Here is a 15143-nt window from a genome sequence, read left to right as displayed (position 1 = left end):
AAATTAATAAATGACGCAAATTTTAATGGTTTTTGGAAAAAATTATATTCTCCCAATAAAGTAAATCAAGAAATCAAAAGATTTTGTACAAAAGTGGAAAAAATCATTCCTTCTTTTATCGTTTAGTACATTTTTCTAAACAAGATACCACGTTATACATGTATACCTTAAATTTGAAAATTTTAGGGGGGGGGGGAGCGCCGGCTGCGCCCTCCTTAAATCCGCCACTGGAACCGAGCGGTCTATTTATTTTTCTCACACACACCCCCAAACCCCCTCCCCCCCCCCAACATAAATGAGAGTTTTCGTTGTCTAAAACATATCGTACGGAAGGCACGGACGTATAAAGAAACAGAATATGCCCCTTACTTCGAATAAAAGTATAGTTACTTTTCTCAAACACTCGTATCTGATATCGTGTACCTAAGAAAAGACATTCAATTCCTTACTAAATTGTGGTTCATAATAGTCTTTATTTTGACGAAATGCTTGAAAAATGAAAATAACGCAGGGTGAAATGATGGAAGATGTAGCGTTACCAAGGTGAAAAGATATCAAAGATTCCCATATTGATTAATATCATCCAGTAAATTCACAATTTTAAGTTTTTCCTGCAGTCAGCAAAGCAAAAGTAATAGTGATAGAAAATTAGTTTAACAGTCAAATCTATGGAGCGCCAAATTAACATAAACTCAAATAATTGAAAATATCATCAATTCATTTGATGCGCGCAACAATTTAATTAAATATCTCTTCGAATAATTAATGGTATCTTCAATTCTGAAATATTGCGCGCATGAATTGGATTGATGATAGCATTAATTCTTCAGCTGAATTGATGCGTGCTTTAATTGAACTAATGATCTCTTCACAGTGGCGGATTTAGGGAGGGGGCGCAACCCCCCCCCCTAAAATTTTCAAATTTAAGGTAAATCGTGGTATCTTGTTTAGAAAAATGTGTTAAACGATATAAAAAGCAATAATTTCTTCCACTTCCGGAGAAATAAATGACAAAATATTTTGATTTCTTGAATTACTTTGATGGGATAACTTAATTTTTTCCAAAAACCTCTAGGCCTAATATTTGCGTCATTTTATTAATTGCACCTTATAAAAAATGATAGAAAATAGTACAAATGACTAAATAGGAGATATATTTCAAGCCCTGTAAAATCCAGGAGCTTCCGGGGGCTTCGCCAGCTGGGCCCTGGACCCACTAGGGGCCTAAAGGCGGCCCCCAGACCCCCTGCCTCATAAAGTGGCGCCCCCCGTAACCGCAATTCCTGGATCCGCCCCTGCTTCAAATGAATTAATGATACCAACAATTGATTTGATACGCGCTACAATTCAATTGAAGAGAGCAATAATTGATATAATGCGCACATTAATTCAATTAAAGAGAGCAATAATTGAATTGATCATGATATCTTCAATTATTTGAGTTTATGTTTTGGCGCTCCATACAAATCACTTATTTGAAGCGAACAGTAGTGTCACTTAAGTGCACATTAATTGCTAGAACCGGTTGAAGCTGAAAGTAAATTTTTCCAGACATGAATTATGATGGATTGCTCCGAGATTCGGTGAAGACGTCAGTACAAATATTCAGCCAAGCCGAATCTCAGCCGAGATTACTGGTTCCACCTCTGATATATCCAGAGGTCCGTGTTTGCCCAACCATCTATTTTGTATTGCTTATAGGAGTTATGAGATTGATCACTGTTCATTATATCTTCACCTTTCATATGAGATATCCCAGAGAAAAGGGGAGGGGGTCCAACCCCCGACCCCCTCTGGATCCGCCAATGTTGACTGTGCACAGAGATTGTGCTTGTACTGTATTACAGTAGTATTCTGCTACAATTGATTTAGTACACTTTGATTTCCTTCTGCTTCTTAGAACTGTGCCAAGTATTATACATCTTCAATATCGGAAACTTCTAAACTTATGCGTAACATATCTTGTCTCACTAGTAGCATATATATACTCCCTGAGGGCCCTTGGTTGGTGAATGAACATTCTCTATGTGTTACTTGCAGAAGATGATAAACTGCATTTCATGTTTGATTGAAATTTAATTTGTATGTAGAGTACACATGAAAAATTCTATGAATTTTATGTTTTATTAAAAAAAAAACCAAAAAAAAAAAAAAACCCCATACAGTTGTTTTTAAAATTCTGAGTCGGTAATGTGGGTTATTTAAACAATATTCATTCAGAAATAGATGATCAATCACGTTTATAAACTATGCATCGTGAAAGGATTGAGAAAGAAGAGACATACATATACATATAATAGGTATCCTTTCGCAATATATTCATAATTTCTCATGAATATAGAAATCTTCATTTTTTATCAATACATTAAGATATCTAGCACTATTCTAATCAAAGACACGCTATTGGAGTTCTCTGCTGTAGTATATACGGGGAAAAAATGCTGATCACAGATCAGTTTTATATTTTACATTGATGAGGAACTCTTCAGTATTGAAAACAGCAAAAACGCATCAGACATGGCGGACGAAAACGACGATTTTCTCAAACCAAAGCATATTAAATTCTTCGAGAGGTGTCTCCAGATCCTCCCCAGTAGATATTGTTCGCTGGATACAAACAGGTAAATATTGTGGTCACATGGTGCTATTTAAATGTAAGCTGAAAACAGCATTATCATGAGTTTGGGTGTAGATCTATCGGCTTTTTTTCTAATATGTCATGACTCAGTTTGCCAAATTAGCTGATTCAGTCCGACTTGTCATATTTTACAAAATTAGTTGACATACATTTACCAAAATGTTATTGAATTATGTGTGACAAATGGTTGAAGTAATTACAGTAGCTATACAATGGAAAATAAAGCCTCTACCTAATACCTATGTCTACAGGGGCTCGTCACGAAACTTTTTGTCTTTCTAAAATTTGACACCGTAATATAGACTAGAGAGGGTCAATCGTGACGAGCCCCTGTGCCTATGTCTAGCATAATTTCTGTGGAAACGAAGGGGTTATTCATATACAATTTGGTCTTTCCTATCCTGAACAGGCCACTGGATCAATAAACTGTTATAAAATGTCTTACGGCGTGACCGTGTTTGAGGGCGAAGCAAAAGGTATTGACATTAGTATCTATATCCCAAACAAGACCAAAAACAACCTGAAGTTAGCACGAGGACAGAGCTTTATCAAAGCATTGGACATTTGATCCGCTTATATATTGAACGCAGGAAATATAACGCAATTGATGTAAACAGTGCATTGTGATGTCATATTCAACGTTGGTATTTAGCAAATTTACCAACATAGGAGACATCCATGGCACAATCGCATTAATCGAGGAGTGATTATATATGATTAAAAAAATAAGATTTACATGCTTTTACAGATTTTATGTAACATCTCAGAACGACGTGAACTAGGGTAGACGAGATTCAAAGTGGAGAAATACATGTCCACGTGTTAATAGCGAGCAAAGCTCGCATCGCGACGCGACGAGCTCACTCCAACGATTACACATATGAGTCACGTGATTTGCATCAGCTGAAAAAAGATGAGTATTACCCATAATGCTTCTGGAAAAATGCCGCCGTCACTGCGGTATACTTCATTGACAATCCCGTAACCAAAACAATTAGATTGTTCAGAAAGTACCATAAACATTTTTAAATTCCAGACAATTAAGCTTTCTCATAGCTTCAAACGTTTTGTTTTTGCTTGGTTTGAGAGAGAAAGAAAAAACATTGCAGCTAATATGACGTCACAATGTAACTGTTTACATCCACCACATTATATTTCCCGCGTTAAATGAAGAGGCGGATAAAATGTCTAGAAGTCATGTTGCAAGATGTTAATGGGCTTCGCTCGTCTCAAAGGTCACACCGTACAACATATTATTAGATTTGATGCCATTGCGACCAAAATTTTCAAGTTCCTTTGGTATGGTTTAATTTTTCATTAGTTTTCTATATTTTCCTTTTAAACATGTATATACGTGTTACCTATATGGAAAGCTCCGTTCTCATGGCCCTGGGCCGTGAGAGGGCTTCGCCAAATAATAATCTTTATTTTATAATAATGATCTTCATTTTATTTTAAAGTTGAACATGACAACAAAGAACATTAGCTATATACTAGATATTTACCAACTTGCAGGGATGTTGGCACTAGGGGGTCATTATGTGGGAGGAAGTTAAGCAGGAGTACCTGTAGGAAACCCAAGTGTCTGAGTGGGCGACCACCTAGCTGCAATAATGTAGCCCTATTCGATTTTTTTTATTCTGACGTTTTCGGGACAGAGCTACAATTCCTTAGGATGTCTATAATGGTGCAAAATGATTTTGTGAATAACTGATAATAAGCTCCGTGTAATAGTCCCAAATGTTGTTTACACTAAAAGGAGTATCATCTTTGTGCTTTGGCATGTCTAATGAAGGTGTTTTTCATTCAATAACATGTACAGCATGCACAATTCTTCGTCTGCTCCACCATGCTTGTTATCACAAGATCTCGTAGGTGGATCTACTGAAAAACCTAAGCTAAACATTGACAATCTGTGCAAAAATGTAGTTACTCGAGCCACTCCGACAAAGAAAGGAAAATCATATGGTTGCAGAAAGAATTTACACTCTGCTGTTCGTTTGTTAACTTGATATTAAATCTAAGCCTTTTTAATACTGAAGAAATAACTTTCTCCTCCGTACTTGTCCATTGATGTAAATACTACCTTATTTGGCATATGCAAATAACTTGACATCGGAAGTTGAAACTTCAGTACATCAAACATGGCACATAAATATGAATCGAGAAATTGGAATATATCGAATGTTGAAAACGGTAGAATAGAGCCTCATAAATCTTAAGTTGCAGGTGTAAATTTATATATTTGTTATTGACTAAGAAACATAGAATATCATTTTATTTACATAAAGAAAGTCAGGAAATGTTTAGAATGATTGAAAATGTTGCAGGAGTTAATCACTCCCCCCCCCCCCCCCCCAAAAAAAAAATCAGAGAGGGCTACATTATTGCAGCAAGCGACCACCTTGCCTTCTCACATACAACCACTGCCGATCACGGGGATCAAACTCGGGTCACAATGTGAGGAGCAAGTATGTTGACCACTACGCTACTCAGATACCTGTATTTATATAGAGAGAGGGTATACATACTGATTTCTGTATAAATGAGGAGGTAATTTATGTTCAATCTCTCCTGTCTCCCCTGTTCCTGTCCAAGCCTGTATAAAGTATGTAGGAAATGTCGTGCTTCAGTTTGATATTATTTCACTAGTTTCGGGTTACATTTGATCAGGTTTTATCTTGATAAACAATGACTCTTTAAGGCATGCATCACCTTATTTTGTAAGTTTCCGGATATACACATGTATAAGATGTATCATTGAAATGATGACAATTATCATCGATTTAGTATGAAATTGAATGGTGTCAGTTGGATTTATTTGTGGAAAAATCATTCATGGATTGATTTCAGTAATGAATATCACCCTCACTACACATTTAACAGCTTATTGATAGAAATTCAGAGGCCTGTTATCTAGCAAGTGGTCATGGTGGTGTTACTAAAGATGCATATAACTGGTCAATATGACATTTTTTTTTTTAGGTCACCTGAGATGAAAGCTCTTGAAAGTTACAGCATGTTTTTCTGTGCACTGTTAAGGTCTTATATTGTTTTATTCTTGCAATCATGATTGCTGTCTCAAAATTTTAATGTAAAGAAAAATTCTTAACGGATTTCCCACTTCTCTTGTGTTTAGGCAAACACTTGCACATAAATGAGTCTGCATTCAGTAATTATTTGATAAAAAAAAATACCTATAATTTTATGAAAACCTTCTGAAAGTTTTATATAAATATCTATAACAGAAGAGTTACCTCATTTACATAAATAAACAAATATAAATTGAAAAGAAAAATCTCCATGCAGTACCTTTTCAACGGATGCGGCGGGACCTGAGGAACTATTGATTGATTTTTTTTTCGGCCTTAAGCAACTGCCTTCAAATATTCATTAAAGTTTCACCCCAAAACTCATAGCTTCAAAAAATTTTGTTTGTTGACTTAGTCATGTTAGATTGTCAGTCAAATTAAACTCTGTTGATTTTCATATTCATGTTGCAATATTTTCTTTCTATATTTATGAATATTTTCTATGTGAACTAATTTTCCCACAAATATTTTCAGTTAGATATTCGGGATAAAATCATTCCAGTTTGGTTGAAAAAGAATTGTTTAAATTTTTAATAAAATTCATGACTTTCATAACTTTGTAAGATTACTCATTTGTTAAGATTTCTGAATTTACAAACAGTTACTGATTATCTTTTTTTTTCCAGGATGACAATTGCTTTTTTTGCACTCTCCGGTCTTGATCTCCTGAATGCTTTGAACAGAATAGAAAAGGACAAGGATAAAATCATTCAGTGGATTTATTCCTTGCAAATTCTTCCAAATGAAGATGGTAATGTAATTTTAGGGGGATGGGAGTGTAAATAAATTGTTTGTGATGTTTTTATGATTTTTTAGTCTTCTGCCAGTGAAGCGGAAGGGAACTGTTAGTTTGCACTCCATCTGTCCGTTCGTCTGTAACAACTTATTTCCTCAGACTTTTTTCATCATGCTGTAATTTTGGAAGCTGAAATTTGATATGTGATTTACTAATGTATGTTTTCTGATCAAGTTTTTGTCGCAGTTGACTGAGTTTTACAAGATTTATGAGACTTTGTGCTTTCTCTAGTATAATACATTGATTTAGGATAGTGATATTTGTTATGTGCTTATTAGGTCACCTGAGTAAATTGGTCTGCGTCCGTCATTGTCTGTCGTACGTTAACAATTGAACATTCTTCTTAATAACCACCATTCCAATTTTTTTCAAATTTGGTATGAAGCATCTTTGGGACAGGAGGGGTGGGGTGGGGGGGCATAAAGAGTAAATTTCAGAACTCACGTATCCTGCACCAAACTCCTGCACCCCTTGTGCTTTAGGGGCGAGGCAAATACTGCCCAAAATTGACCAATTTTCAACAATCTTCTTCTCTACATTCACACATATGTAAGAAAAACTAAATACATAGTGATGTAGAGCAGGAAGGCCTCTACCATATTTGTAAATTTCATGATCCCTGGAGTAGAGGTTCTGACTCGGGGGGGGGGGGGCTTGTAAATAGTGTTTATGTGTAAAACATCTTCTTTAGTGCTATTGATAATAAATTGATACTAAATGAAGATTTAGAAAGATCATGTAGTCCTTTACTAAAATGTAAATTTGATGATCCCAGGGGTAGGGGTTTTGGTATCAGGGTAGGGCCAAAATGGTCAGTTATGGTCAGTTATTAAATGTGTTAGAAATAGAACAAATTAACTTCTTCTTGACAACTATCATTCCAATTCTTTTCAGATTTGGGAGAAGGGGGACATAAATTGTAGATTTCAGGACTTCTACACCCCTGAGACCTTAGGGGTGGGGCAAAATAAAGATGTCACTGTTAAATACACGAGATACATACATTAATGAAAAAGCAGATGTTTATATGCCTGATTACTTAGAATACTGGAGATTGATTGTATCTTGTTTAACGTCTCTTTCAAGAATTTTTCACTCTGACATATGGAGACGTCACCAAAACCGATGAAGGGCTTCAAATTTAGGCCATTGCTCGGCGTTTACTGCCATTGAGCAGTGAGGGTTCTTTAGCGTGCCACATGAGACATTTGTTTTTTAAGGTCATCTCTGAGGACCTGTGACATTCACACCTGATGCCAAGCATTTGGCGATGGAACTGTCACTACCTGTTTTAACGACTTAGGTTTGTTGTGGTCAGGATTCGAACCCTGGCCTTCTGCATGCGGGGCAAACGCTCTAACCTCTGGACCACTGCGGCATTGAATACTGGAGAAGTGAGGTTGTTACTTAAACACAGCAATGGAACATTTAAACACAGCAATGGAACACTTAAACACAGCAATGGAACATTTAAACACAGCAATGGAACATTTAAACACAGCAATGGAACATTTAAAGGCTGAGGATACAAATAAAGCATTGTTTGATGCTATGATAAAGGCATATTGGTTGGCAGATGATAATGGTAGAATTGTTTTTAATTAAAGATAATGCGAAAAGAGAGACAATTGAAAATTTATGACCGAACATGGTCCTGGCCAATTTCATAGACTTATTGAAATTTCTTTTCTTTTTTTATTTTTTTTCCCCGGATTATTCTTTCTTATCATGCATAAGCTATTGACATAGTATTTCTGAATATTATGCAAATGACTTGACTTTATAGGCCAATAGGAGACAAATATTGTTTTGCAATACTAAGGCTCACAGAATGCTCGTTTTATAACAGGGTCCAACATTTGTCAGTGTGGATTTCGAGGTTCATCAACAAACACAGTCAATTCTCAGGTATATGCATTCTGTAGTACAGACTATTTTACACTGAAATATAATTACACTTCTATGAAACTTCAATTTTTGGGGTATTTTTTTCAAATTTACTTTCACTACTTGCTAAAAACTTGAATTTGGAACCTGATGTGAAATGTTTATCTGTTTCTTTTTCCTTTTTTTGGTTGTACAGAAAAAGAGGAACGAGTTGAAATTAGACAGTGGTCATATAGCGATGACTTACACCGCTTTAACTTCGTTGCTCATTCTTGGAGATGACTTGGGCAAAGTAAACAAATTTACAGTGCTGAGTGCATTACGCAATCTTCAACAAGAGGATGGAAGGTCTAATCATTTTACACAGTTTGATAAAGTAATAGTAAAACACGGCTATAATGAAACTCCTGGGCCCACGAAAAACAGTTTGTTATAACCAAACTACATTATACAGTAAAACACAGTTATAGCGATCCCCCTGAGCCAGCAAAAAACAGTTTGTTATAACCAAACTTTATTATACGGTAAAACTTGGCTATAGTAAACCTCCTGGGCCAGCAAAAAACAGTTTGTTTTAACCAAACTTCATTAGGCCAATTCAACTTATTTAGTACATTATCATACAGGGTCACCAAAAAGTATGGGGCGGGTGGGAGGATTTTATTTTTTAATTTTTATTTTTTGAGAAAAATATTAATGACAAACGGGTTTTTGTCAACAGAAGTGCATCATTTAATGCCAGGTGGATATCAATATATGCTTATTTCACAGACGAATTCCAGGTTAAGCTTTAATTTAAAACACAGAAAGATACAAAACTTCTTCAAGATATGAAGAACATTAATCCCTTCCTTTCATTTACACCCGTAAGAATGTGAGAAATTAAGAAAACAATATGATCTATTTTCTTCACGTGGCTTTTCACGTTGCTATACCGGTAATGTAAACAAGAAGTGTAAATACTGGAGTCGGACTTAAAAATTTCCCCCGGAAATCACAAGTTCTGCAAAATAAAAAAATTCTGGGCAGGTCGATTTTTGAGGGGTGGGCGGGGATGAAGTTGAATTGGCCTTATATCCAATAAAAAAAATTTTTCGTTTTCTTTTCATAGGGCAATAAATATTACTTTGCAATAAGCATGGATTAGTTTCTAAATGTGTTTTACTATAAGAGTTTATTAGATGTTTGTAAATATGTTGTGGTTATTGATAGAGATAAAAGTAAATAAATATTGAAGTACTTGGTGAAGTACCTGTCATGAATAACATTGTAATTAATGTAATGTATTGAAATTCAGCAAGAGTTAATCCTTTCCAATACGTCACAAAAGAAATTTCTTGTGTTTGATGAAAAATGACATTTTGCAAACTAAAGGCTGTTCTGTTTGTTTCAGTTTCTGCTGTGTACCGGAAGGAAGTGAAAATGACATGCGGTTTGTTTATTGTGCGGCTTGTATTTGTTACATGTTAGATGACTGGTCAGGGATGGATGTGGAAAAAGCTGTGGAATTCATACAAAAAAGTCAGGCAGGTCTTTATATTCAACTATATGTACCATCATGTGGACTATTGTAAAAGTGATTATTTACACTGGGGGTTAAGTACGCGTTTTTCGATGTCCAACATGACGTGTGGGGAAAAAATGAGATAACTGATTAAACTATGTATTATATCAAATATTTACAACTAAATGTGTAGGGGAAATTTACGCACTTATTACATGACCATGTAATTAGTGTAAATTTCCCTCATGCGTAAATAACCACATTTTATACAGTATCAGATTGTATTGTTTAGAAGACTAGTACTTGACTAGAAATTGAGGGGCGGTTTTGATGTCCTGCCTGTTTGACCTTGCTTTGTATGATGTATATTAAATGGTATTTCTGTAATTTTAGTCTTACGAAGGTGGGATAGGACAAGGTCCAGACTTGGAGGCTCATGGTTAGTATCAGGTACATCACCATGTTAAATTCATGTTTTCCTGAGGGAGAGCATCACAAGAAACCTGAGAACTTATCCCTCATGGAAATATGTTATTTGGAAAAACTTATCCATCATGGAAATGTGATATTTGGTGCTGATTTTGTGTGCTTTTTAGAGGTTTGCTACCCAGTACATTAATTTTTTTTCCAGGAGGTTCAACATTCTGTGCAATAGCTGCCTTGGCACTTATGAACAAATTAAAGACTAGCTTTACTCCTAAACAATATAAACGACTACAAAGGTGGTGCATTAGTCGACAGCAGTCTGGATTTCAAGGACGACCGAACAAACCTACGGATACATGCTACTCATTTTGGGTGGGAGCCACTCTCAAGGTTGGAAATATTTTGATACATAACACATGTATATGAATTATACTGTAAACAACTTTTATTTTGAATCCTTAAAAAACCCACCAGAAACAGTTTTTAGCTCACCTGAGCTTTAAGCTTTCTGATGAACTGTTGTCGGGCTTCCATTTGTTTTTCTGTAAACTTTACACATTTTTGACTTTTTCTCGAGAATCACAAAACAATTTCGACCAAACTTGCCATAAAGCATCCTTGAGTAAAAGGGGTTCAAAATTGTTCCAATGAAGGGTCACACCCTTTTCAAATGGGAGATAATTAAGAAAAAGTGATAATATGGTGGAATCATAAAAAAATCTTCTTCTCAAGAACCACTGGACCAGAGAAGACAGAATTTATGTAAAAGCTTCCTTAATGGGTGGAGATTGAAAATTGTTCAAATCATGGCACCCAGGATTAGGGTGGGGCCACAATAGGGGAACAAAGTTTTAGATGAGGATTTATAGGAAAAAATATTTTAAAATCTTCTCAAGAGCAGCAAGGCCTTGATTAGTCCAGATGATATGTAAGCATCCTCAGAAAGTGCAGATTCAAATTTGTTAAATTAGTGTCCCAAGGGGTTAGGGTTAGGCCACCATCAGGGATTAAAAAAAAAATTCAATTTCCTCATGAATGACTTTTCAGATGGGTCATGAAAAGTCATGTTTACAGGCAAGTATCCGCCTTAGGTAGTGCAGATTCAAAGTTGTTAAATCAATGATAAGTAGGGAGTAGGATGGGCAGTGATTTTTTAAGACCCATTTCAGGTCCGATTTCCCCCTTTCCCCTTTCAAAAATTACCAATTTTTTCCCAATTTAACTTTCACTTTTCCCAATACTCAAAACGGGTGAAAAATGTATAATTTGTTAAAAAATAAGTTCAATGTCAATAGTTTATGTACGATATGACAAAGATGGATCAATTCTAGATGATTTAGAAAGAATAATCGAAAATTTTAAGAGTTTAAAGATAAGAAAGTTAAATGTGTAAAATAAAAGAAGAATGACATCAATTTGTGTTTGATTTCTTGTTTGATATGATATATTTAGCACATTTACATTAATGACTAGGTTTTCCCAATTTGATCAAAATGCTGACAAGTTTTCCCAATTCGAAAGCCACAGGACCCTTTTGAAAAATCACTGATGGGATTATATTTAGGAGTCAGCATTTTTTGTTTCTTGTATTACTAGTACTGATAAATGGTACTACATGTATTCCTAATGCCAAGAAAACGTTGATTTTTCCCAATTTTGAGACTAAAAATTCCCAATTCACTTGCCGAAAATAGACCGCTGACATTGTAATTTACTTAGTCTGAAACATTGTACAAGTTAACTAAAATGTTCACTTCCGGTATTGATCATGGCAGTGCACGTGTTGTAGAGCTACGATTATTCTAGAACGAACCTATGACAATTCCTGATGTCTCATAACAGCAAATATTACCATAAAAAATTGTTTTGTTCTTTATTTTTTTTCTTTTAGTTGAAATCATTTGCCGATACGTTGGTAGAAAATTCTCAATTTGTTTGATTTTGACACTATTTTTCCTAATTGAATAGGTACCAGTACCTGAGGGTAAAAAAAAAAAAGGCTGCAGGAATAAAGTTTTACATGGGGATGTATAGGAAATAACTTTAAAAATCTTCTTCTCAAGAATGACATTGTCATGAGAGTTCAAAGCATGACCATGGAGGTGTGCGGTCTCAATAGGTGAATAAAGATTGTGTGGGAATTTATAGGGTAAAACCTTCTTTTGAAGACCAGCTGAGCCATGAATAGTCAATATGTGACCATTCTCAGTGCAGATTTCAGTTGATTCCAATAATGAACATACACACACACACACCCCTGTGGGATCACAACCCCATGTGGCTGGGCTGGGGCCAAAATTTATCATGGGATGACAGGGTTAGGGAGGGAAAAGATCTTTTAAAAATCTTTCTCTGAAGAACAGTAGAGCCAAGGTGAGCATCGTGGTCCATGGGCCTCTTGTTATTCATGTCTTCACTTCCTTTATCCATAGTTGTTCAATAATTTGATTGACTCCTCATATCTGCAACATGAATCAGAATACTATTTTATTTTTCAAAATTTGATCACATGAATAGATCTTCTAGGATCTACATGAGTAATAATTTATGCATTTATGATCATGTTGTGGTTTGAAATTAACCTTGTTTCTCATGGTTCTAGCTTATAGATGCCTACCATCTGAGTGATGCCCAGTGTAACCGAGGGTTCTTAATGGAGACGCAGGACGCAATCACAGGAGGGTTTTCTAAATGGCCAGACCATACTCCAGGTGAGTTAGAATTTAATATTTGATAAATCTTTAAGGTTGTAAATGAAAATAGATAAACGATACTTGACCATATTAATTGATATCATTAACTTATACCGTAAATGATTGAATTTGTGTTAAAATATGCATTCATCTTTATTTACCAATAAAACATATCCTTAAAAGCAATGTGTGGAGAGCTGATCCATGATATTTCTATCTACCTTTCAAACTCCCTTAACTATACGCACAGTTATAATGACCATCCAGGGACAGTCCAAAATCTCCATTAGGCAACATCAAATCGATTCTCTGGTTCTCAGACAATTGTTTTTCAAAAAATGGGTAGGTAGGTAGGGGGTTTAGTTTTTCAGTTTATCTCCATGTCATAAATGGGTAGGGATTTTTTGTCCGTGGTTTTTTTGTGTTGTGAAGAAAGTTAGAGTTTTACAAATGGTATTCAACACTGTATAGCTTCTTTATCGCTGTCAGCCATTTTGTTTCGACCTACGAAAACGTCGTACTTCAACTCGGCCTTGCTTTCATCAATTTGTTCCTTCACGGTTTCAATTTCTTTAAATTCACCGCCCAGAAGTTTCTTGCAAAGCGTATCAACTGTCAAGGACGAGTCTACCGGTATAATTGTCCATGGAACAATCTGTTTTGAGTTAAAAGTAATCTCAATGCTGACAAGAACTGTTTCTGTCGCCATATTGTTTACATCAGCTAAGCAGCACGTCTTATTCAGCAAGGCGCTTTACGATTTTGGCGCCAAAACACAAATTTTATTTTGACGGATCAAATACGGGTGGCGGCGATTTTTTTCCGGGGTGGCAATAAACTCGTGTCAGCAGCCGATTTTTTTGGGGGGGGGGGGGGGGGGGCGGCAGTGTCTGAGAACCAGAGAATCGATTTGATGTGGCCTTATAACTATACATACATATAGTGAATCACAGTTATAACGAATGGACAGTCCAAAATCTTCATTATAACTATACATACAATACAGTTATAACAAACATCCAAGGATCAGTTAAAAATATGTTTTCTGAGGTTAAAAAAATATCTTTTATATTGTTGAATGAAATTAAAAATTTATTTTAAAAGAATCCCTAGAGGGCATTCTGAATTTTAAAAAAATCATGACCATTAAAATCATGCTATATTGAAATGTCATTCTTACAGATGCCCTACATGCCTATCTAGGAGTGGGTGGGCTGTCCCTGCTGAAGGAGGAGGGTGTTCTATCCATGCATGCTGCATTAAATATCAGTCAACGCGCCAGTGAACATCTCGACAGCTTACACTCAAAATGGAAAAATTAACAAAATGTAACTTAGGTCTAAATTAATCTGAGATTAACTCATTTTCTGTGATCGTTCGACTATTTTGTATTATACATTTATCAATTTTGATATATTTTTCTATTGTATAGAAATACAACTTTTTTATGTCCAAGTGCATGTAAACATTATTGCCAACATTTTGATATCAGTACGTATATGGTATTCAGTAAAAATTATTTGTGAATCTTGTGAATATGATGTGAAATGTGATTCAATATATCAGTTACTATAAATTTCAACTAGGGTATGAATATTCATACAATTTTTTAACTATTCTGTGTGATTATTGATATTGGGTGGATGATTAGAGATTTTGAACATGTGTACAATAAGTTTGTTGAAATATTTCTGCACATTTCTTAATGCTGTTAGATTGTTTCAAGTCTGAGATGTCAATTTGACAATAACACACACACACACCCACCACCACCACCAAAAAAAATCTAAAAGGCAAAATTTTGAAACTAGGATTAATGATTGTGTTCCCTGTTTTTCCAAACAAAAAAGATTGTCATGCAAGGAATATTTCTTAAATTGAGACCTTTCAAGCACTACTGCTATCTACCCAGAGTTATCGTTCCTGCTACGCTCCACAAATACCTCTGTCAACGTCTAAAAAGTCTATCAAAATGTACTGAAAGTAACTTTAGCATATCAAACTGTAATGATGATATCTAAGCAAATCAAACATTTGTCTGAATTTTTTAAAAGCAGAAAATGGTAAATATGAAACACCTGAGCAAATTAAAAGGTGTATATAAATA

The 15143-nt window shown here is 35.3% G+C and overlaps 1 protein-coding gene across 3 annotated transcripts in view; it reads left to right on the top strand.

Moving 5' to 3' along the window:
- The first annotated feature begins 2472 nt into the window (after window positions 1–2472).
- LOC125650566 (geranylgeranyl transferase type-1 subunit beta-like) overlaps window positions 2473–15143 on the top strand; it is a 13313-nt gene continuing 642 nt past the window's right edge. Inside the window, exons 1-10 of one of the 3 annotated variants that reach the window (XM_048878964.2) lie at window positions 2506–2621; window positions 4154–5109; window positions 6357–6481; window positions 8376–8434; window positions 8610–8761; window positions 9807–9943; window positions 10311–10367; window positions 10549–10733; window positions 12946–13054; window positions 14219–15143. The exon at window positions 14219–15143 is cut by the window's right edge and continues 642 nt beyond it. In XM_048878964.2, coding sequence (XP_048734921.1) covers window positions 6358–6481; window positions 8376–8434; window positions 8610–8761; window positions 9807–9943; window positions 10311–10367; window positions 10549–10733; window positions 12946–13054; window positions 14219–14358 — 963 coding nt within the window. In that variant the 5' untranslated portion in view covers window positions 2506–2621; window positions 4154–5109; window position 6357 and the 3' untranslated portion in view covers window positions 14359–15143. Of the gene's footprint in view, window positions 2622–4153; window positions 5110–6356; window positions 6482–8375; window positions 8435–8609; window positions 8762–9806; window positions 9944–10310; window positions 10368–10548; window positions 10734–12945; window positions 13055–14218 lie in introns of all 3 variants that reach the window. The other 2 variants (XM_048878963.2, XM_048878962.2) reach the window with 2 other exon arrangements.

The sequence above is a fragment of the Ostrea edulis genome, chromosome 5, assembly GCF_947568905.1.
Source record: "Ostrea edulis chromosome 5, xbOstEdul1.1, whole genome shotgun sequence".
NCBI classification, from domain to species: domain Eukaryota; kingdom Metazoa; phylum Mollusca; class Bivalvia; order Ostreida; family Ostreidae; genus Ostrea; species Ostrea edulis.
The sequence above is the reverse complement of the archived record's forward strand: the minus strand, read 5'-3'. Positions and strand labels throughout refer to the sequence as shown.